Source organism: Mesoplodon mirus, assembly GCF_964341445.2.
Source record: "Mesoplodon mirus genome assembly, chromosome: 10".
Classification (NCBI taxonomy): Eukaryota; Metazoa; Chordata; class Mammalia; order Artiodactyla; family Ziphiidae; genus Mesoplodon; species Mesoplodon mirus.
Window position 1 is genome coordinate 92,378,550 of NC_138986.1, and position 24,760 is coordinate 92,403,309.

Here is a 24,760-nt window from a genome sequence, read left to right on the forward strand (position 1 = left end):
TCATTACAGTTTTGCTTTGCATTTCCTTAACATCAAGTGGTATTGGGCCTCTTTTCCGTGAGACTGTTTTAATTATGGGCTTTTCTGGGTCACGTCGGTTATGAAGATTCTGGTACCAAACCTGAGGAGTTGTGAGCTGATGTTTAGGGATTCCCTAAACATGGGGTGGAGAGGTACACTTTCTTTGTCATTGTTCGTTCACCCCCAGACCCAGAGCCAACGGCACGATGTCATAAGTATCCCCACTGTCTCTTTCTTCCGTAAGATCCTTGTTTCTCTCCTCCACCCCCACCCCCACCCCAGCCCAGTTCACCCAATTGGATTGTCACCCTTCAGGTCTTCTGGTCTATGATCTGACCTTTCATTGCACTGAGCCCCCAAACCTGGTCTTCCCAGCCTCTAGGCCTCAGGTTTTTGTCATATGGCTCAAAAACAAATGCCAGCTTCAGAACTTCATTTATTTCTCAGGTTCCCACTTTATAGCTGTTTATGGCTTCGGGATATTTCAGGCATGCACTTAAAATTTTTCTTAAACTCATAGTGAGTGTGTTTGGTGTTCTGATCTGGAGAGTTATTTCTAACATTGAGTTCACCCTGATGCTAACACAGAAAACCTTGGTTTGTCTCTTTTCTGCTAAAAGGCAGAGATGACTGGCTGAGGTAAAGGCTGGTGGTCTGGATTTAGTTCTCATAAATAAGGCAAGCAAATTAACAGGTACTAGTTTCTAGAACCAGGGATCAAATATGGTGGAGATGCAGGATTGATTTTTATGTATTTCATATTCATGTATCCCCATCCACATTTTTATTATATTTTACTGATTTGAGCTTTTTTTTCTGTAGCAAACTCACACATATGGATGAGTGTAAATTAGCAAAAACAGATTTTAATGTGTTCTTTTTCTCTTTAGAGGAAATAGTCAAAAGGCAAGCAAATTAAAAGAAAATCCTGACTAAGCAAAAAGTTTGGGAAATGCTCAATTTTATTTTGTATTGAATGGCTCTATTAATGAATACTTATCTGAGTTTGTTTTTATTTCAGCGTTGGCTAGATCAGAATCTAAAAAAGATGGAGGATTTAAAAGAAATTGGAGCTTTGATGGAGAAGAAAGTGAAGGAGATACAGATAAAGAGTAAGAATTTTTTTCCCCCTCAGATGTTTTATAAGAATGAAACTTTTCATTAGAAAAACAATTTTCTTCCATGGAAATATTTTTAAGAGTATGGTATTCTTAAGAAAACATTGAACTCTTTTACAGTAGTATTAAGGAAAGAAAAAGTAATTCTTTTATTGGTAGATAACTTTGTGGTTATATTTCTTCATCTTTTGAAATGTATAAATATGTGCATATAGTACATGTAACCTTATAATTAAAAGTTGACCATACTACAGGATTCCTATTAAAGGAATTGTTCTTTAAAAATAAAAAATAAAAAAATACGGCATTCTGTTCACGTAGTGATTTGAGAAGCCACCATTTATCAGGAGTAAATGAACTACGTTATGATTCCTGAAATTTGTAAGAAAGTTTAGTGTCTGTCTTTCCAGTTGTGACTCACCCTGCCCCCCACCACATTCATCTTAGATTGCTAACAGAGAAAGCAGAAACCCTGTAAATGATAAACACAGGTGTTGACCCAGACACACATTAAGCAAAGCGTTCATTACACTTTGTTAATGTACTTGGAATGACTGCTGTACATTTTTAAATAGTTTTAATAGAGCCCTTTGCATGTCATGAGATTTGTATTACAAATTTAGTATGGCTCTTAGTTTCTTAGTTGACTGATCTGGTTTTCCACTGGCCAGAACAAACAGCAATTTAAGAGACACACAAGTATATACACTAAGACTCTACCAAAACTGCAAATATTTTTTAGAAATTTTACACACGAAGTCATTCAGAGTATATTAGCTAAATATTGTAGGTGCTTCACTTCTGTCTGGGCAACAGCTGCATTCATCATTACCACTTTATGTGCCTTCACCTATGAGATGTTGAACTGAAGTGAAGTTTTATTTGAAGAAGAGCTTTGAACTGGTAAGTTTCTCACTCGAAATTGGTATTTTATGGTTTTCCTTCTTTCATTTCTTTTTATTTCTGATTATATTTTATAACAGACATTTGTTATTTATGTAGTTTTGAAGAATTGGAATTAAATCTGAAATTGAGTAGACCACTTTTAAACGTTAAAAAGTATCCCACCTTTTTTTTTGTTTGTTTTGCGGTACGCGGGCCTCTCACTGCTGTGGCCTCTCCCGTTGCGGAGCACAGGCTCTGGACGCGCAGGCTCAGGGGCCATGGCTCACGGGCCCAGCCGCTCCGCGGCATGCGGGATCCTCCCAGGCCAGGGCACGAACCCGTGTCCCCTGCGCCGGCAGCGGCAGGCGGACTCTCAACCACTGCGCCACGAGGGAAGCCCAGTATCCCACCTTTTAAGCATTTTTATAAAATGTTTGCAGGAGAGAATTTTTAGCATTAAAAAAATTGGGATGTATACAAACAATAATGAAACAAACATTTTACATTTTTGTTATAAATAGCTAAGATTTTACTAAAAATAGCTTAACAGAATTGTCTTCAGAAGGGTGTATTTTGACTTTCTTTGTTAGAAGATTTGTCATGATTATATAAAAAAAATGTGTCTTTTAAGGTGCTACCTATCCTGTATGTTTCACTTATGAATTGTACTCTTTGGTTTATCACTATGTTCAGATTAACATGAACTGTTAATAGGTATACCGATTTTTTAGAATCAGACCAACGATTCTCAGTAAAGGGTTGATATTTCCCACAATGGTAGAGGTATAACTATTTTATTGGGTTAATACCATGGCAGTTACTTTCTTTTCATTAACTAAAGTTTTCTTTCCAGTATGTTTCTTTCCCTCTACTTTGTTTTTCAGCCCCTTTCCCCTAATTTAAAATACAAGACAGAAAGGGAAAATGAGTGACTATTTATGAAATCCATAGTTAAGAAAAGCAAAATTATGTGTTCATTAGTGGCAGAGGTCAGGAAACAATGGCGCATGGGCGCAGGCTGGCCCATCCCTGGATTTTGTTATAGTTTTGTTGGAACACAGCCTCACATATAGTCTGTGGCTACTCTCATACTACAGTGGCAAAGCAAAGTGGAGTAGTTGCTACCAAGACTGTATGGCCTGCAAAGTCTAAAATATTTACTCTCTGGCCCTTTACAGAAAAAGTTTGCTGATCTCTATATTAGGTGAACACAGAGGCTAAACTTCTGAATTTAATGTATGGGTTGTAATTGTCACTTAAGGCTTTTTCCCCTTTATTTTCTATGTAGTGAGGCAAATCTACTCAGTGTAGATGAAGATGAGGATTCTGAAACCTCAAAAGGAAAAAAGGCAAGTGTTACTTTTTATTTATTTTTTAGGTTATATACTAAAACCTAAAGCTTCAGAAGAAGATTTGTATTTTTGATTGTAAGTCCCAACCACCCACTTTCCTACCTCAAAGGCAAATGGTATTCCCAGTTTCTTGTTTATCCCATCAGAAGTATTTTATTTATCACAAAGAAAACATATATTCTCGCCCCACCTTCTTTTTTATTTATTTATTTTTTTTGCGGTACGCGGGCCTCTCACTGTTGTGGCCTCTCCCGTTGTGGAGCACAGGCTCTGGACGCGCAGGCTCAGCGGCCATGGCTCATGGGCCCAGCCGCTCCACGGCACGTGGGATCCTCCCGGACCGGGGCACGAACCCGTGTCCCCTGCATCGGCAGGCGGACTCTCAACCACTGTGCCACTAGGGAAGCCCTTGCCCCACCTTCTTACTCTTTCACTGTTGGTATTATATTGTACACACTTTTCGTAATCTTACTTTGTAAAATTAATATATTTCAGAGAGCAACCATAATAGTTCATTAAAATCACCCTCATTCTTTTCAGTAGGTTCATAGTGTTCCGTTGTATGATGTACTGTTATGGTCCAACACCACCATGTGGAAGGATCTTTATGGTGTTTATTATCAACTTTTTTTCCCCACCTAAAATAATGTTGAGTAAATTAGCCTCTATATGGGTTATTTTGCACACGTACAAGCATGTCTGCAGAATGAATTTCTAGAAGTAGAGCTGCTATGTCAGGACAGATTTCTAATTTCATTATACCTGATTTGCACTTTTACCAGCAATGTCTGAGCATGCCTGTTTCCCCTCACTTTTCTAACAGTGTTATCCTTTTGGTATTTGCAATGAAACATAGTATCTCAATGTAGTCTTAATTTGCATTTCTTTTATTATGAGTGAGGTTGAACACCTCACTCATAATATGTGTAGTCCATTTATTTCCCTTTTGATAATTGTTACTTAATATCCTTTGCCCATTTTTCTGTTTGGTCTTTAGAATATTATTGATTGATAGGAATTCTTTTTATATTGAGTTTGAGACCCACATTTTTGACATCTCTGAAATCTAACTAGATGTAACTTACAATGATGGCATGACATAGTTTAGTTAAATTTTTTTTTTTTTGCACATTAGTACATAGAATAATGCCTCTTATAATGGTTTCTTAGATTTGACAACATATGGTATTTTGGAGAAACTGGCCCGCTGCTGTGATACTAGTTACTAATTCTTAATTTTATTTTATTTTTAAACTATTTATTTGTTTATTTTTGGCTGTGTCTGGTCTTTGTTGTGGCACGCAAGGTCTTTCATTGCAGCGCGAGGGCTTCTCTCTAGTTGTGGCACACGGGCTCCAGAGCACGCGGGCTCAGTGGTTGTGGCTCACGGGCTCAGTAGTTGTGGCGTGTGGGCTCCAGAGCATCTGGACCCCGTAGTTGCAGCACTCGGGCTTAGTTGCCCCGTGGCACGTGGGATCTTAGTTCCCCGACCAGGGATCGAACCTGTGTCCCCTGCATTGAAAGGCAGATTCTTAACCACTGGACCACCCAGGAAGTCCCCTACTAATATTTTAAACTAGTTTTTTTCACTAGTCTTTTGTCTTCACTTTTGGTGGTTATTGCCTTGGAGAAAAGATATTTTATGTTGTCAAATATAACACTTTATTTCTTCATAGCTTTTGGGTTTAGTGTCTTGGTTCCTAATGATGTTAACTTAGTTACTCACTTGCTTTGTCCTATTAGACAAATTAAGTATTTTCACAATACCAATACAAATATAATTACTAATAAAATGATTTTAAAATTTTTTCGTTTTATTTCCTTGTTGGTGTTGGTGGCATATCTCACTAGGTATATCCCACTAGAAATGTATATTTAAATTACTGTGTTTTAAAGTCACTTGAAATTAGTTTTTCCTGGTTTGTAATTCCACCAGCTGGGTGACAGTTAGGTTTATTTATTTATTTATTTTAAGTCTGTTTTTTATTTTGAGGAATTGCTTTTTAACAAATGTTTTGGACTTAATTTGTTTTATAATTATGCAAAAGATGTTTTCATGGTTCCAAAGTGAAATCTACAAAAGAAATTTTATTCAGAGAAGTCTAGCTTTTGTCCTGATTCCCTCTCTCCCTTTCTCTTTAACCTGCGGGCAACTTGTTTCAAAAATTATATGGCTTAGCCTTCCATTGTTTTTGTTTATTCGTTTGGTTGTTTTTAAAATATTAGAATATACCCCCCTTCTTGGAGAAACTCACCACATTGTTTAGCACCTTGGTTCTTTTTTACTTGGTAATATAGTCTGTAAGGTGGCTCCACAGCGAGGTGTTTCGAGATCTTTATCATCTGTTTCATTGCTACATCGCACTCCAGTGAATGGATGTGCTATAGATATATAGATATTCAGCTGATGAGCAGAGGTTCTTCTCAGTCTCTCGCTGTTATAAATAAGTAGTGCTTTTTTCTTTTTCTTTTTCTTTCTTTCTTTTTTTTACCCGGTACGCGGGCCTCTCACTGTTGTGGCCTCTCCTGTTGTGGAGCACAGGCTCCGGACGCGCAGGCTCAGCGGCCATGGCTCACAGGCCCAGCCACTCCGCGGCATGTGGGATCTTCCCGGACCGGGGCATGAACTCCTGTCCCCTGCATCGGCAGGTGGACTCTCAACCACTGCGCCACCAGGGAAGCCCAAGTAGTGCTTTAATAAAGCCTTGTGCTTATACCTTTTCACATCTTTACAGTGTATTTGTAGGATAGATTTCTAAAATTGCAGTTGCTATTTCAGGAGGTAGATTTACATGTGATTTTGCTAAATATTTCCAAATGCCTCATTCATAGGAATCAGCAGTAGCCATAACTGCTAGCAATGTATGAGAGTTTCTCTTCTAACTTTGGGGAGTATGTGGTCAAACTTGAATTTTTGCCAATCTGACATAGTACCCTCTTCACATATTTCCTGTACTTACAGTTGAATAGTATTTTAGAGACTTTTAAAGTTACTTTTTTCTCCCTGTCTTTGTGGTTGTTTTTTTTTTCCCCACAACATCTCTATTTTGACATAATTTCTGGAGTTTATAGAATTTAAAGTTTTTCTCTTAGGACTATAAAGTTTTTCTCTATAAGGCTACTCACACTGAAAAACTATAAGGTTTTTTACATTGCAGTTTTCTCTAGCTTTTATTTTAACATTTTGATTCCTTAGAGTGGGGCTATTTAGGTGTTCTTCAGGTGGACACAAATATAGTGAGCTTTGTAGGTAAAAGTAAAAGGTGTTTTTCATCATGATCTTCTGTGACATTGGTCTTTAACTTGAGGGGGGCGTTGCTTGCAGATGCCCTTTTTTTTTAATGTTGATACTTTAAAGTAAAATAAAACTTACATGACACTTATGTATCCTTTGATCTCTAAAGATAATTCATTATTGATACTCAGCATCATCTATCTTAACAGTACATGTACAACAACATTGTAAGTCAACTATATTTCCATAAAAAAAACTTAAAGAAATACATGTACCATTTCCTCTTTAACAGTTGGAAATTTATATTGTTCCTTTTTCTCCTTAAATTCATATTTCTGTTCAGTCTTCCCACAAAATTTTAACATTATATGTGTATTTTAACTTCACATGATGTATTTTTATGCAATTGAAAATCTTTTAATTTATCATACTGTATAGATATATATTCACTGAATAAAAAGATATACATTCACTGAAATTTAATATTAAATGATCTTGTCACTAAAAGTTCCAAGTATTAATTTCTTTTGCTGGATTGAGTTATCTTTATAATTACTAATAAACATGTAATTTATAATTATTAAGCCTATTGTATAGAATTATATTGGAAATGTATTTCTTAAAGTGATGGTGTTGATGTTTTCCTTCCTTATTCATTTAGTTCATGTATCCATAAATAAATGTTATTTATTGGTCTAATAAAACTTTCAACAGTGATTTTCTTTTTAAACTTTTTTTAGATATAAGTGCTGAGAAATCTTGGTCATATAATAAATAGATGGATATAGAAAGAGTTTTGCTATAGTATTATCATTCAGTTCTTTCCTTTTGAATTAAATGGCAGGAAAATCACCTAGCAATGTAATAAAAGTTTAAAAGTTAAAAATAATTTGTAATCCAGCCTTTAGATTTATTGTCTTTCTGAATTTTGGGGAAATATATTGAAAAAGCTTTTTCAAGACTTAATGATTGGCTAGTAGTTATACTTGTTACTTTTAAATTCCTTATAGATTCCTATTTTTTAACCAGATAATCTCAGAAATAATTGGAAAAATTAAAATCTTGTTAATTTTTAATTGCCTTTGCCAATTCTTTTTCGTAAAAATACTTTTGTAAAATATTTTGGTTTTTTTGTATATTTTCTTTAAAAGAAGTGCATATTTAACTCTTTTGATCTAAGGAAAATGTCTACATATAACTTACTTGACAAGGCCAATCCATAGTACAGCCAGTCAATTAAATCAAATGTATTATTTATCTATAATAAATAGTGTTTTTTTTCTGTTTTCATTTCATATATACATGTTAATCTGCATCTTCATGATGACATTTCACTTTAGAATTCTAGGCAGAAAAATGCAGCCTTGGTTTTGACCTAAGTTTTTTTACCTGGTTGTACTTAAAGGCATGCAAATTTAAGGGTTTGTTGGTTTTGTTTTTGTTTTTTTAATGCTTTCTTTGAGTTGTTTTCACATGATTTGTTCCTTGGGGCAGTGCTTTTCTTGATAATAACTGGAGTAGACGATACAAAGTCATTGAATGCAAATTTTCATTACTTTTGCTTTTCCATTTTGCATTATTGTTGTATTAAGAAAATCTTAATTTGGTCCAGAACACCCAGTTTCTAACCTGTGGTTCACTTTTAACAGAAATATATATAAAACAGGGAAAGATACGAAGCCCTACTACTATTTAATGTGCCAAAAGAGATTCCAGATACTATTATGTCAAATTGTTCCTTTCAGGAGTATTTTAGACTCTAGTACAATAAATGAGAATTATGTCTTTTGTAAAGTGGAAAAAGGTTTAGTGTGAAAGTGAAGATAGGAAAGGAGATATTATATGTACCTTTTCTACAGATGGGTTTTAAAGTAAATCAATTTAAGAAAGTGTTAAAGTGGAGATTGAGGATTTAGGAGTTGATTTTCTTAAAATTATCCATACCCATTTGTCCCTTAGAAAGTCTTTGTGTATCCCAGGGTTTTAAATATCCCTGGATTTTTAATGGCTTGTGAGTAATATGTAGGTCCATATGGAACATTGGTTTAAACTAATATAGTCCCTTTTTTGCATTCAAAAATGGGCATGGAATTAGGAGAAAGCCTTTATTTTTGTTCAGAGTGTCTTAGTGTTCCCTTTCTCTTCCACAGAATAATCTCTTTGCCTTTGGGTTTCTGCAGTTTCATTATGCCTCTTTATATAAAGGATGCATATCTTTTATTAATTCTGAAAAAATTTTAGTTATTATCTCTGTGAATATTGCCTTTCCTCATTTTTTCTGGAACTAACTTTTATTAGATATAATAAGGCCATCATTTTTTCCATGTCCTACGTATATTTTACATGAAAAAGAAAAAAAGAAAGGATAAAGAGCAAAGAAAGAAATCATGCCTGTACCATATCCTACATGGTTTCCTCAGCTTTGTCTTCCAGTTCACTAACTTATCTTCAGCTGTATCTAATATGCAATTTAATCTATCCATTCTTTTTTTTTAAATTTCAGTGACATCATTTGTAGAACTTCTGTTGGTTCTCTTTCAAAATTTTGTGTTTTTCATAGTGTCTAGTTCTTTCTGTACTGTTTCAGTTTCCATTTTGTTTTTAAGAATTTCAGTGCCTTTAATTTATGTTTTTAATGTCTCTAATCATTTAATAGATTCTTTTAGGTTATCTTATTTCCTTATTTTAGGTGCTAAATTTCCTGACTCCTTTTTTTTTTAGTTAAGTTGGCTTTGTGATGTGTGATAAGTTTGGGTGGAAGGTACCACATGTTGATAACTTTTGTACATTTAGCAGTCCCAATGAGATACACATTCATATAGCAAATATGTATTGAGCACAGTGTTCTAGATGATAGAGAGCAAAACAGACAAGTTTCTTATTTCTATGGAGCTTATATTTTGGTAACTGGCTGTTTATTAGTTATTTATTAGTTATTAATGATTAATGTTAAAACATAAGGGTTGACAAACCAATGCTCACAGGCCAAATCTGGCCCACAACCTATGGTCTATGAACTAGAATAGTTTTAACATTTTTTAAATGGTTGAAAAAAATCAAAAGAATACTGTTTTGTGACATGTGAAGATTATATGAAGTTCAAATCTTTATCCATAAATATTTATCGGAAAACAACTGTGCTTATTTGTTCATGTATTGTCTATGACTGCTTTTGTACTATAAGAACAGATTTGTTTCAGCAGAGACTGTGTGACCCACAAAGACTAAAATATTTGCTGTCTGGCCCTTTACAGAGAAAGTTTGCTGACCCCTGTATCATTGTTTATACTGTGTAAATATTTTCTGTACAGATTGATATCCAGTTGAGGGCAGCATAGCTTTTTTGGATGGCTGGTATATTAGAGTAGTTAGGCAGAATATCAGATTTTAGGTCTGCTTGCAACTATCTACTCTATAGGATGGTTGTGAGAATTATGAGAACATGTAATCCACCTAGTACTTGGCACTAGCAAATCTTCCATAAATAACAGTGTTACTGAACCTTTGTAAGCTGGTTTTCCTTTTCAAATAATGATGTGTTTATAGTTGCTTTTCTGACATCAGTTAAGGCCCATGTTTATAGTTTTATAATCATGTGATTGTTTTGTGCTAATCCATTTGTCCACAGGAGTTCTCCTGATGTTGTGCTTGCATTAGCTAGAAAACTCTGTTAGGCTGCTAAAGAAGGGATTGGAGGCGAAGGAAAATTAAAGTTTTTCAGGGGCCTTTAGACTGAATATATCATCTTCTCTTTAGTAGTAGTAGTGCTCTAATCTGTGACTTAAAACAATTAAAAAAAACACAATTTTTACTTGTTTACACCTTATTTCTCCCAATAATTTGATGTAGATTACCAAGAGCACAAATAAAATGAGAGGAAATAAAAATTACTAATTACGTAAAGAGACGTAGATGTGCCACACATCTAATAGAATTTATATGTTGTATTTTAATTCAACAGGTATCTCTAAATTTTCTTGCACCTGGAATTATGTCCTATAGGTTTATGACTGTGTGAGAGGAGAATCTTTTACAAATGTACATCCTGTGATTCTCCTGTGGAGTGATATTCTCCCCCACCACCCCAGCTACTTTCTAAGTATAACAAATAGTAAGGAACCTTTCCTAAGGGAATTTGACAATACAGTAAAAGTTTTTCATGAGATATCTGCAAACCCAGAAGTACTGGTTGTCTTATTGCTGACTGAAGTGCGTGTAGCTTTTGATAGTACCCTAGGGCAGCAGAACTGGGAAATTTAAGAATTTGCCTTATGCAAATCTTGCTCTATGGATGGGCTTGGGGTTGTCTATTGCTATGCCTAAATGCTTTCTTAAAAAGAAAATTTGGAAATGTTTAAGCACTTGATCAGAAATATGTTGAATTAGCTGAATTATATGCCTATATATTGGGTGAGATAATTTTGGCTTAACCAGTTCTTAAGAGGAAGGATTAGCTTTCTACATTTATATAAAGGAATTTTTAGTGCAGTTCCTTTGATTATTAGATTTTCTGTATCCTAATGATTTTGAGTGTTATCTGGAAAAACATAGTTTGGTTTTGCCTCTTGTTAAGAATTTATATGTCTATAAATAATACTATAAAAATTCCTTATACAGTGTAGTATGGGAAAGCATAGGCTTTGGAGTCAGGTCGGTACTTTGTTCAAATCCTTTTAACTAGTTTGGACAAGTTACTTTGCTTTTTAAGCTCAAGGATCTTTAATAGCATAGGGGTAGAGTTTCAGTAAAGTTTAAGGTGGTATATGATGGAGAGATTTTGTTGGAGAAAGATACTTAAAGTGGCAAATTTGAGCATGTAATCCTGTCACTCAGTAGCATCAAGTAATTGACCTGATACTTTAGGTGCAGTTTCTGAATCCCAATCTGAAGAACTACTGAAATGTATAAAATATGGAGATTAAATGAGATATTGAATATAAAGTAATTAGCATAATGCCTATCCATAGTAAGCACTCAAATATTAGTTGTAATTATCTATATACAGAGGAATTAAATTATATGGTTAGTCTTTAATGGAAACTTTTACTTCCCAGATTCTTTTTTTTTTTTTTTTTTTTTAATTTATTTAATTTTGGCTGCGTTGGGTCTTTGTTGCGGTGCCTGGGCTTCTCATTGTGGTGGCTTCTCTTGTTGCAGAGCACGGGCTCTAGGCGCACAGGCTTCAGTAGTTGTGGCTCGGGCTCTAGAGCACAGGCTCAGTAGTTGTGGCGCACGGGCTTAGTTGGTCCGCGGCACGTGGGATATTCCCAGACCAGGGCTCGAACCCCGTGTCCCCTGCATTGGCAGATGGATTCCTAACCACTGCTGCCACCAGGGAAGTCCCGCTTGCCAGATTCTTAACAGGACATGTATCAAAATCACGTGCAGCACTGGCTCTCCACTGTTAGTGTACAGCAGAATCACCTGGAAGGTTTGATAAAACAGATTGCTGGACCTTACTCCCACGGTTTCTGATTTAGGAGTTCTGGAGTGGGGCCTGATAATTTGCATTTTAAAGTGTTCTAGGTAATGCTGATGCTGCTCCTTTAGGGAACCACACTGAGAACCATTGACTTAGGGCATTTTTGCAAAATAACAAGGAATAGGCCAAAGTCACAGTGACTGGATGTCCTAAAATTTCAGATCAGTGTAGCTTAATGACCAATTGTTTATGATAAAATAATTTATGGACTTTCTAATTGAGGATATCTGTGTTTCTACTTGAGTGGGAATTAATAATTACTGAAATCCTACCTATTTGTCTGTTCCAGAGCTAGGCAGTTTGTATATAGCTTTGTTGATGCATAAAATAACCTCGTGATTATAAGGAAAGTTACCTGGCTAGGAGACAATTCTGTTTGATTCCTGAGTTATCTTTCTACAATAACACTATGTTTCTGTGAAAAAGGGTCACCAAATGCAGAAGTGATTGTATTCTCTTTCTGATGGAAATGAAATAGTGTGATAACCCCTTTTATCTTTATCCCCTATAGTTCTGTTCCTGTTATCAGTTGTTTCTCTTGGTTTTGATCACATTGTCATCTTTATGAGCTTGCTTATGATTGGTAGATATTGCATATGAAAAATCACAGAGATAATTTGAGGCCTAGGATAATATTCCCTTCCTGTAGGGATAACGTTTACTTTTGGCTAGTGACCAGGAGGAGCATTAGCAGTCTCACATCACCTTGATCCAGTGGCTCTCCAAACGTAGTTCCCTTTTTAGCAGTATCTGCATCACCTGGGGACCTGTTAGAAATGCATATTCTCAGGCTCATCCCAAACCTCCTCAATCAGAGTAAACTGTAAGGGTTGGACACAGCAATTTGTTTTAACAAACCATCCAGGTAATTCTGGATTTACTCTAAAATTGGAGAACTGACTTAATTGAGTTGGAGGTTGAGATGAATGGAAGCTGGATTTATAGTTGTAATTCACCCTTATTCATAGGTTATATCCTCATTCAGATTTTGAGGTGTTTATGAGGCAGTCCATACTTGGTGGATGTTGAACTCTGCTTTTGTCTCCCCAGTTCTCTGAGTCTTCTGGGAGTTCAGCTTAGCTTCTCAGCCTCTCATCTTCTGCAACTCCAGAAGTTGCATCTTCTGGAGACAACAGGTGTCTCAGAGAAAAATATGAATCTGGGCTCAGATCTCTGAGTTTCTTGTCCCTGATCTTAATTCTTAATTCTTCACTGCCTTGGTAGCTCTCAGGTGCTTCAAACAGATTTTCTTTTTTTAAGAAAATTTCTATTTTGTCCAGCTTTTCTGGTTTTCAGAGAGTAGAGGGAAGATTGAGCTGCATTATCTAATCTGTCATCACCATAAATGAAGGAGTCCGAAGTACATGGCTGTAAAAGAGTTAGAAGTAAAAAAAGGTCTCAAGATGACAAGCAGCATTTTCAAAATACAGCTTTTTGGAGTTTTGTGATACAGACATGCCTAAAAACAAGAATGGTGCTGGCACAGTGAGCTCATCTCCGGAAGACATTTTTTGTGGGAGATATTTTTTTTTAGGCAACTGTTAGGTTTCTGTGGGGATAATTGGTGGGGCTAAAAGCCAAGTTATTATCTTCTTATGACTACATTTTCTTGTAAAAGAGTAAAAAATAAAATATTAGACTGCTGTTTCAAAACTAAAAGTAGGTAAGAATGATTTTTAAAATGTTGTTTTGGGTAAATTATCACTAAGAACTGAGGACTTTTGTCTTAAAGAATCTGAAAACAGCTTTTAAATGTCTTGTGCAAAGAATGTAATAAAACTAGGTTTCTTTGTTGAGAAGAACTTCCCAAGGAATGAGCCATCCTGTTGTCATACTGTAATCTCCGCAAAGTGATTGTTATTGATATATTTGTATTATTATTTTCAAGTATGAAAATATGAAGACATTATCTCGGTTTCTGTGTTTATATAGAAAACGTTGATGCTAAAGCCCAAGTCCTTGTACAATGACAATTTACTGCCATATTTGGCTGTATTGTCCTACAAGTAGCATTAAGGCCTGTTAAGCAGGGGAAATGTTTATTTTTTGCTTTCAGCAAAGAGCTATCTTAAGATCCTCTACCTTATCCCTTCTGTTTTTCTCTTTTAATTTCTTGGGTGATATTGAAATGAAAAGGAAATAATATGATCAACACCCATGTTCCTACATATTTATGTTGTCCTTAAGGGGAAAAAAAAAGTATTACAGTTGAATTACTCTTAGATCTGTGCCGCTGCCAGCCTTCTCCCCATCCCCAATATCTGGTACATTTTTATCGCTTTTTTAATAAATCGGTTTTCAAATAATTGTTGATAAATTATCTTATTATGTTGTTTATTGACTTTAACATTTATGGTTTTTACAGTTAAATCGTCAGTCTGAAATTGTTGCTACTAGTCCTGGTGATCCCTGGAAGACATGTGCAAAACGAAGCAGGAGTGAAAGCTTAAAACCTTTGAAAGGCAACCCAATTGGACTTAACATGTTGAGCAACAATAAGAAATCGAGGTATAGGCACTTCGCCACACATTCCTACAGAAAAGATAAAGAGTTTGACACCAAAAACTAACTGGCCACTCCAACTTACACCTTTTCTTTTCACTTTGTCAGTAGAGCTAATCCTACACACTGGGCATCTTTGCTTTGAATCTTGGGAATAGGATTGATTGCAGTGATTTCTTGGTTTGGAATAAAAATATTGAAAGAAAAATTTCAGTAGACTAAGATTTCATAAGATGAGCTTGCTTTCATGAAGTTAGCAAAATCTTGGTTATAATATTAGAGGTAGGTCATGTCTCCTTTAGGGAATACTTACCAGGATTATCTCAATGAGGGACTCTTTTTTTTTTTTTTTAAGATTTCTTAATTCCCCTTCTCTTCTAGATATAACTCATCTTTCCTAGTGGTTGTCATAGTGAACCACTGTTACTGATACAATTGGACTGTTACATATCCCAGAAATAGGGTTGAAGTCACTATTTTATTTCTACTTTGTCAATTTATAGACAAGTGAGGTACATAAAGGCTAAATAATTTTCAAGTCAGTGGTAGCATCGAAAGTAGAATTTAGCGCTTTTGATTTTTTTTTATAATTAACATTTCGTATTATTTTGGCATATAAGAAAACTTTTGTATACTCATAGTACATAGTTTGTATACTCATAGTACATAGATAGTCTTAAATAGAGAGTAAGAAGAGGAAATATATCGGGATTAATTTACAGGAATTCTTACAGTAGGAAACATTCATTTAGGATTCCTGATGTCGGTTCTAGTGTTCTACTCTTTATCTTCTTTCATGAACTGGATTGGAAACATTTCAGAGACAAATTCAGAAAGTGGAAAACTAACGGATAATGTAACATGGTCAATGGGTTTACGTCTAAAAAATTTTCTTTAAGTGTTACAGGATTTTGTGTGTGAATGCTTAGATTTTAAAGGGTTTATTTTGCATAAGTGCGTAATTTTTCCCTGTTTAAATTATTCTTTGTTTCTTGACTCCGCAGTGAAAATACACAAAATGCATCATTATGTTCTGGAACTGTAAGACGTTTTCCTCATGCTAATGCACAGATAGCAATAGTAAAAACAGCAGCCCAAAGGTAAGGATTCTGATTGCCTTTGTTTAGTATATACACACCATCCTCTTTAATAGGAGTTTTTCGCTGCCTTTTTTTTTTTAAACCTTTTTTTCCCTTACTTTGTGGAACTTTACTATGTTTCCATTGTCTCTAAAGAGATATTCATGTTTCTGAAATAATTCATGTCCTAGAATTTTTTTATTTTATATCTGCTTTTGAGTAAATCACATTCTGTAAATAGAGACATTTTAAGTAAAAGCTATTCTATTGCATTATGTTTCTGTTAAATTAAGCTGATTTTTACAACATTTGACAGAAATCTTCAGCTGGGAGTTTAGTTCTGATGAGTAAAACTACAGTTATTACCTTTCTTTGTAAGGTTTATAAGATTTCATAGCATCAAAGTAAATCACATTATTAGTTTTAAATGTTTGAGAAATTTTTGTTTTCATAAATTTGAATGTTCTCATTGATCATGAAAGTACTACTTGAATCCTGAAATAATGAACATAACAGTGTAATGCTTGGTGTTTTTAAATGCTTTTGAGGTTTTTCATAACCATTTTTGGATGGTTATGAAATTTCAGTTGAATTTCAGTTCTTCGTCAGTTTCAGTTGACCAAGAAATCTTAGGCTCCAACAATTAGAAAAATAATTTATCTCTTTATTTCTTGCATTTTCAATAGTTGCATAAAATTTTTATAACTAGTAAAATTTAAAGATTTTTTTTAATATATGCTAGATGTTGTTCTTCATTTTTTTAAATGTTGATCTAGACTGCTACTCATTCAGAAAATGTGTCCTGACTCTTACCCTTGCTGTATTTGCTATTTATGTAGATTTGCTATAACAGAGATTTTCAACTTAAGTACCTTAAGTCATTCTCATACTTTAGGACAATAAGAAAGCCTTTCCTTTGCTTAACTGTATTATTTTTCATAGTTTTGACATAAGATATTTCAGAAAATCAACTAAAAAGATGGAGAAATTACTATACATACCACAAAATTGGCTTGCCTTACAAATCAAGCTTTCTGGCCTACATGTGGCACAAACATGAGAACAAACAATAAAAGGAGAGTAAGTAGTGGGAGGGAAGAAGGATAGACACACTGTTTCTCACACACTGATCACATTGATAGAATTCATTGCTAAGAAAGATCTGTCTACTTGCTATTCTGAAAATGTGGTCTAAGTTGAAGTACTGATTTATATTCAAGTGATATATTCTACAGCCAAAATTATTATTGGTTTAGAAGTTATCTACCAGTTTAGAATTATTTACACTATGCCTTATTCTCCCCATCCCTCCTTTCTTCATTGGTAATGTTAAAAAACTGATTCCAGTTTGGGAATTGGTTTGTGTTTTGTTTTGTTCTAGGTCCTGGCACATCTTATACCTTGCCATGTGTATCATTGCTCATCTGTATAAAAGATTAGATTCTGTTAATAGGAAGCGGTATTTACTAGTAATATACTGTTTCTCACACACACACACACACACACACACACCTAATTTAATTTGTATTTAAAGAAACAATCTATTAAGGAAAACAGATTCTACTTATGTTTGTCTCTTATAAAATAAACATTTCTTAGTCCTACTGCAGTGTGACTGTCATTAAAAAGATTTTGAAGTTCAACTACCAGTCATTGAGAGTTTTTCCACTTTTCTTCCTTCAAAAATATTGAGTGATTTTATGCTACATACCAGGCATAGGTACAAAGTAGTCAAAGATGAATATGACAGTATTTGCCTTGAAGCTCAAGTGTGGTTAGGGTAAAGGACAGAAAGGTAAACAAATGATTACCTGGTGAGTGCAGTGTAGAGCTAGCTATGCAAAGTATGTGTAGTACTGTTTACAGAGAAGGGAGCAGTGAGGAGTTCACAAAGGAAGTATTAAAGAAGCTTTGAGTGTTTTGCTAAAAGAGAACACTCCATGCATTAGGAACCACATCTTCAAAGGCATGAAAAAAGCCTTCACCTGAGATGATTGCTACCAAACTTTTGGTTTTAATTAGTGTAGTGTTGGCACAATTGTCAGGCCTCAGATGAGGATGAGCACACTGGCTTTTACAGTTTCTCCTAATTTTTCTTATTTTCTCAACTCTTAATTTGAAATTATTAAAGGAAATGCCACCAGTTGGTAATTCACACACATAATCCATTACTCCTGGGGTGAGTGGTATAACTTGTCTTTTAAGTAAATCAGACCTGCATTTTGAATAATTTGTAAGATATGGGAACAAGTGTTTCACACGTTTTTAATCTAAAAGAAATGAGTATCAGATCAGATTAGCTGCTATTTGGAGAATATTATGATTGCAATCAGTTTTCTTACTGCTATTCCAAATGTTAATTTAATTCATATTTAAAAGATAGATTGTTTATATACTAGCAGTGATGGAGGAGGATAGTATTAGTATGGAAGAAATGAAATGCAGAAAATTAAAAATCTTTATAACTATACCCTCTCCACTCCTAACTTTAACCACACTTGGAAAAAGAGCACATTTACTGGTTTATGTTTTATTTACATTTTCACTTTTTTTTGTTGTTTTCTATTGAGGATAGGTAGAAAGACTTAAAAGGACCATAGGGGGAAATGAATGTCTACAAAAGCATATATAATCCATAAATGGGAAAATGGGCTCCTGGAATAAGCAAGTTTTAATTATTAATGAAAAGCACCACTTTGAAAGAATGTTTGAAATCCAAAATCAGGTCATGGGTACCAGAATCAATCAGTCTATCTTTTTTCTTTCCTTTTTTAAAATTTTAAGAGCAGAAATAGTCCAAAAAGAATGTAAGTCGACATTTTTACAAAGTCCTACGTTACTGATAATGGCTTCCCGTCTCATTTCTTAAAAGCTTTTTTCTTTCTTCTTCTTCTTTTTTTTTTTTTTTTAATATATATAAACTCTTCTAGGGCAGGGCTTTGGTAATAAACACATATTGAGGAGTATTGGAGAATTACCATAATGTATAAATTAGATATAGTAAGTGCATTTTTCTCAAGGATAAGAGAAATGAGGATGGTGTATATATTTTTTGGTTTTGTTTTCTTCCTAACTCCCTTGGTTTATTGGAAAGAACCAAACCTGTTTCTTCTACTTCTACTCTGTCTTCTACCTCTTTTACTCTCAACAGGTGAGTTTAAAGAATAAAAACAAGAGAGTACTAAACTCTTCTCACTTCTTGAGCACAACAGTGTAGGGTTGGGAATGGCTAGAGTAGGTATTAATGTCTAACTTTTTGTTTTTATTTTACTTTTCCTGGAAATATTACACCATAAGAAATAAGTATATAAGAATAGACAGACTATATTTAAACTTTTAGGTTTGTATTTTGTTTCACTTTAATAGGGGCATGATAATTTTCCTTCATTTTTCTGTCATTTGTCCAACATAAATTTATTTTATACAGATTATCCCATTTTTTAAATAGCAGAAGTAAAATTTCAAATGTGGTATTCGTGTAAGTTTATAATAATTCTTTTCCTTACTATTAAAACTTTTCTTAAAATGTGTTTCTTTTCAATGTTGTTTATGTAAAACCAACTTACCATATTATTTTTTCTTAATTTGCTAGGATTAAATTGATATTTTACTGTGTACTTCACATGCTAGGAATATGAGTTAATATGGGGACTCAGGGATTTTTGTGAACTATGTTTTGCTTACAGTTCTGAATATTTAGTTTCTTTTGTAATAGGAATAATTCTAGGATGTGAATCTTATTCTAAATTGAGGGTTTTATAATTTTACCCTTGAGTACTTGATATTGATAGCTTTTTAGATTTTCCATGAATTGTGGAGAAGGGTGGACCTTTTATACATTGGACTTTTGGTTAGAGGTCATGATTTTAAGTCCCAGGACTTTTCTTGTGTCCCAAACCGTGTACTGTATTTGTATTTAATCTAAAGCTTTTGTGCAAAAGTTTCAGCCTTAAAAAATTTTTGTTTTCTTACTCAGAAGCAAATACAGTTGGACTTCTGTATCTGGGGGTTCCACATCTGTGGATTCAACCAAGCACAGATAAAAAAAAAATCCAAGGAAAAAATTCCAGAAATTTCCAAAAAGCAAAACTTGAATTTGCTGGTACTCACAACTGTTTACATAGCATTTACATTGTATTAGGTATTATAAGTAATCTAGAGATGATTTGCAGTATATGGGAGGATGTGCTTAGGTTATATGCAAATACTATACCCTTTTATATAAGGGACTTGAGCACCCACTATTTTGTTATCTGCCTTGGGTCCTAGAACCATTCCTGTGCAGATAACCGAGGGATGACTTTAATCACGCCTGACAATGGGATTGGGACCTCTAAAAATTTTATAACTTTTAGGAAGTTGTATTGTTCCTTGAAGACAATTTCTTTAACCACTCTAAAATAACGTATATCCTCAAATGTTGGATGGTTAAATAAAGCTTTTTCAAGAATTTTTCAATCTTTGTACATACTTTTTTATTCTGTAAATATGTTTAGATATAAATTATTTTCTGTACTGACAAAAATTGAAAGCCAACTTACATATCTGACAAAATTCAAAACACTAGTATATAACATATATATAATGTGTTTAAAACAAATTAATCACAGAGTTTTGCCTTATTGACTGCAGTTACTAAAACTACAATGATATATCAAAAATGAGGTCTTGCCTCTTACATTTTTTTTCTTTTTCATGTTTTAAGCAGTCTGGACCGAAAGGAAAGGTAAGCTCAATATTGATGAAATTAGAGCATGGATACAGCAGTAAAATACCAGATTATTTATATGCTTTGAAAAATGTCCATTGAATTAGAGTTCATCATTAAGTTTATTAATTATTTTAATAAAAAGGAAACTAATAGCACAACATGATATTTGACTTATGTGGGTAATATTTCACCATAATTCTCAATATATATATATATTTTTTCCATGAATGATTATTATATATTATACTGATATGTAACTACTTTCATTTTAAAAATAGAATATTTCAGGATATTAGTAGTAAAATTGTTTTCAGTTGCTTAATTTAAATATTTCTTGTATTTTAGTGGTAATATTTTTGTTTTATACTTTAGTAGAGTGAGGGGAAAAATAGAAGTAGAATACCTTAAGCTTGGAGTTAAAGCTCTAAACATCAAAAATTTGTGACAGAATTTTATGATCACTCTTTGTTCCCTTTGTAATAACACTGGCAAATTCATCATCCTTTAGCAGAAATGTTGAATAATGTAAATAACATGGAAACAAGTTTTTAAGAACACACATTTCTTAGAATAGTGAAATGATTGTAGTTGTTCTAAATCAAATGCCCATAAGAGTAGCTCCTCTCCTCAATGTATGTATGTGGAAATTTTTGTGCATGTGCATATCTTTTTTTCTTGCTTCCATGAGTCTCAAGAACCTTTTATGAATTCTCCCCTCCCAAAACAGGTAAACAGCCCTTGTTTTAAACCAGTACTTTCATATCATTGGCGATGGTCAAAAGAAGGGACATTCTATAATTTTATTTAATTATGTAACTTTGACTATAATTTTGTTTAAAGGTATAGAGGAGGCAAAGAGGACAACTTGCAGTATTTTATAGAATGCTATATATTCCATCTTACTTCATGAACACCAGGTTTCTGAACTAAAGATGATCCTGTCAGCAAAAGATTTAGGCATATTTTACAATTCTGAAATACTTCACAGTTCTTACCTGGTTGAAATGAATGGGTTGTGCAAATATTTTACTAACTTCCTCCTGGGAAAGAAAAATTATTTTTCTATTGTGTCTGTTTTTCTCTTTGAGTAAATTATTATTTCTTGTCAGACATAGATGAGTCATTTTATATCTTTTGAATTTTTAATTCATAAGTGACTATATTTTGGGGAGAAGTTCATTAATAAGATGTTTTTAAGTAACTATACAGTCACACGTGAACCAGACTGTTGTTTTATAGAAATAAACAAATTCTTTCCTTTATGTTATAGTACATAAAATATAGGTACTGTTATATTATCAGAATAGTATAAAGATCTTAGATTATTCTCTTACAATAGCCTTGGTGGGTTTATACTGATTTTTTTTCTACTGTTTTGGCTTCTTATGCATATTTCTGTTGTGGAAATTTATTCATTGATACATTCAGCAAATATTTCAATGACTCTATGTGCCAGGCACTCTTCTAGGGGCAGACAAAAATCCCTACTCTCTTGGAGCTTATATTCCTGTTGGAATAATACTGGAATAGAAGTCAGAGATGTAGAATTAAGTAACCAGCATTACCAGTAGGCACATAACTTACTCTAAAATGGGGATAATGATATTTGTCCAATTTTAAAGGAGATTTGTGAAGAACAGAGATTTGTTCTGTTATGAGATAATTATTTGAAACTGACATATACACTGTAAAGTTTGAAATTTCTGTAATAATAGGTGCTGAAATTCTTTGTCTTTTTGTACCAACATTACCACCAGGGGCTAGGCGTGAAGCAGCAGCTATTTGTAAAATATGTTATGATGAATACACTGGAGTGCTTTATTCAGCAGCTTAGTTACTGTTAGGTTCAATTTAGCCCATCAATCCTTTGGAATCTCACCTATAATTTATCTTTGTCAGAGATAAACTAAGAAGAACTTTTGTGTCAGTAGATTTTACTTTGTAAATTTTTTTTACGTAAGCCATTTTTCCTCCCTCATGAACAAAGCCACATCTTTTTTTTCTGACCTTTGAAAAGTAATAGAAAATCTTTTATCTTTATCCCTTAACACATGAAGGACTGTAAATCTCTGATCTAAATGATTTCTTTAAAAGAGGATGGTTTATCTAATAAACAAAAGTTAGGTAGTTGTGGAAGGTTAATCTTTTCCAGGTTTTTTCCCTTTGTACTGTATACTGGTCACAGTGAGGTATATTTTAGGTTTAAAACCAAAAAGCTGGAGTAAAAATTAAACAACGACACTAAGGTCCAGAGCTTGCAAACTTAAAAACTGTGCTGCCATTTTTCTTTGTTGTGGGTGACTTTGACAACTTGAATGACTTGAATTCTTTTCTGACTCTTGGACAGTTGGGTTGTGAATATAGTGTATGTGGTAGCACCAGCAACCTAGAATATTTAATCTGGTATTGGAACTTTTTTTTTCCTCCTTACATAAAGACAGTTGACCTGTTATGAAACTGAAGCACATAGTAATTTTCAAATTAAAATTTTTTTTTAATATTTTTATTGTAAATATGTGAGTATCGTAGAGAATTTTGAAACAACAAAAAGATACAAAGGGAAAAGAATACAATAAAAGACATATATGAAACACTAGAAATGTTTACTTAAAGCAGGTATTTGAAAAGACAAGTATTACAATGAAAGATTTTATAATTTTTAAAAAGCTCTTATAATCGAAAATTACATCATTAGTATCTTTATGCATTTCTTTCCAATATTCTTTTTCCTCTGTACTTTTAAATATACCTGATACACGCAGTCATAATAAAAGTACAGCTGCATATTCTGAGTTTTCACCTAACAGTATGTCCTAGCCTTTTCCCCTGTTAAGTTGGCTTCTAAAAATGATTTGTAATGATTATGTAATACCTTGTCCTGCAGATATACATAATTTATTTACCCATTAGTCCATTTCTTGTTGTTTTTCACTGTTGTATATGACAGAGGTCCCCATCCTTTTTGGTACCAGGGACCGGTTTCATGGAAGACAATTTTTCCATGGAAGGGGGTGGGCAGGGGATGGTTCAGGCAGTAATTCGAGCGATGGGGAGGGGCAGACGAAGCTTCGCTCCCTCACCGGCCGCTCACCTCCTGCTGTGCGGCCCGGTTCCTAACAGGCCACGGACCAGCCGAGGCCTGGGGGTTGGGGACCCCTGGTATATGACACATAGATGAACAGCTTTGCATGTAAATCTCTAAGTGCACCTCTTAAGATAAATCTCTGGGAAAGGATTCTTTGGGCTAGGTTACAGATGTTTTTAATGCTCTTGATAGGTATTGCGAAATTGTTTTGCAGACAGGTGGTACCAATTTATATTAGCATTATAAATTGGTGTCTCAAGGTATCTGAAAATAAAATTATATTCAGATGGTACTGCCTTCCTTAGAATTATGAGTCATCTGAAACCTTAGATATAATAAGACCATAGCAAGATGATAGACTCCAAGACTAATAATATTAATAATTTTTTATTCACTCTGATCAATTGCAGTATATATTGGAAAGACCAAAATTTCATTCACAGTAGCAACTAAAATTAAATATTCAGTAATAAAATTAATGATGTGTAGATCCTTTATAAATATATCTAAAGAACCTGATCTGAGGCATATATTAGGTTCCTGGTTGGTTATTTGAAATCAGTGCTCCTTAAAATAAACTTAATGCAATTTTAGTCAGACATCTTGCTGACTTTGTTATTTTAGGAAATTTGGCCAATTGATTCTAAAGTTTATTTAGGAGAGTAAATATTTGAGAAAAGTAAGAGACGAAACTTATTTTATAAAAAGAAGAATAAGTGGGGGAAGAGAAGAATGACATGTCTTACCACATAATAAAGCATACTGTGAAGAAAACAGTGATTGGATATGGAAACATTGGAAAAAAGCCTAGAAAGTGGAGCAGTAAGCAGACTAGAGATTCCAAGTATATTCACTTTCCAGCTAACCTGTCTAATCAATAAATGTTTAGTTTACAGTGCCTGAATTATGGTATTTGCACATAGGCTAATATTTTGAATTACTTTATGGTGGCTCTGCATGGTGGCCAGTGGTTCAGTTTTTACATTACCACTCTTGTTCAGCATGATTGTACAATTATTTGACGTGATAAATACACTTCTAATTACGTACTGCCTCTTAGTTATACACATTTATTACTTCCAAATATTTATCAAGTGCCTGCTGTGTTCTAGGTATAAGGATACAGTGATGAACAAAACAAACAAGATATCTGCTCTCGTGTAGTTTACATTTTGATGGGCAAAAACTGATAATGAACAAGTAAAACACCAAAAAATAAGTTCTGTGTAAAAAAGTACAATTGGGTGATGTGGTATAGAGTGACAGTATGGTTTCTTTAGATGTTCAGAG

The 24,760-nt window shown here is 33.9% G+C and overlaps 1 protein-coding gene across 4 annotated transcripts in view; it reads left to right on the plus strand.

Moving 5' to 3' along the window:
* The window catches only part of SENP6 (SUMO specific peptidase 6), a 110,695-nt gene that overhangs the window by 21,390 nt on the left and 64,545 nt on the right, over nucleotides 1-24,760 (plus strand). For 2 of the 4 annotated variants that reach the window (XM_082633286.1, XM_082633283.1), the window contains exons 2-6: nucleotides 1,043-1,133; nucleotides 3,313-3,373; nucleotides 14,459-14,601; nucleotides 15,600-15,695; nucleotides 20,380-20,400. In XM_082633286.1, the coding sequence (XP_082489412.1) occupies nucleotides 1,043-1,133; nucleotides 3,313-3,373; nucleotides 14,459-14,601; nucleotides 15,600-15,695; nucleotides 20,380-20,400 (412 nt within the window). The remainder of the gene's footprint in view (nucleotides 1-1,042; nucleotides 1,134-3,312; nucleotides 3,374-14,458; nucleotides 14,602-15,599; nucleotides 15,696-20,379; nucleotides 20,401-24,760) is intronic. The other 2 variants (XM_082633284.1, XM_082633285.1) reach the window with 2 other exon arrangements.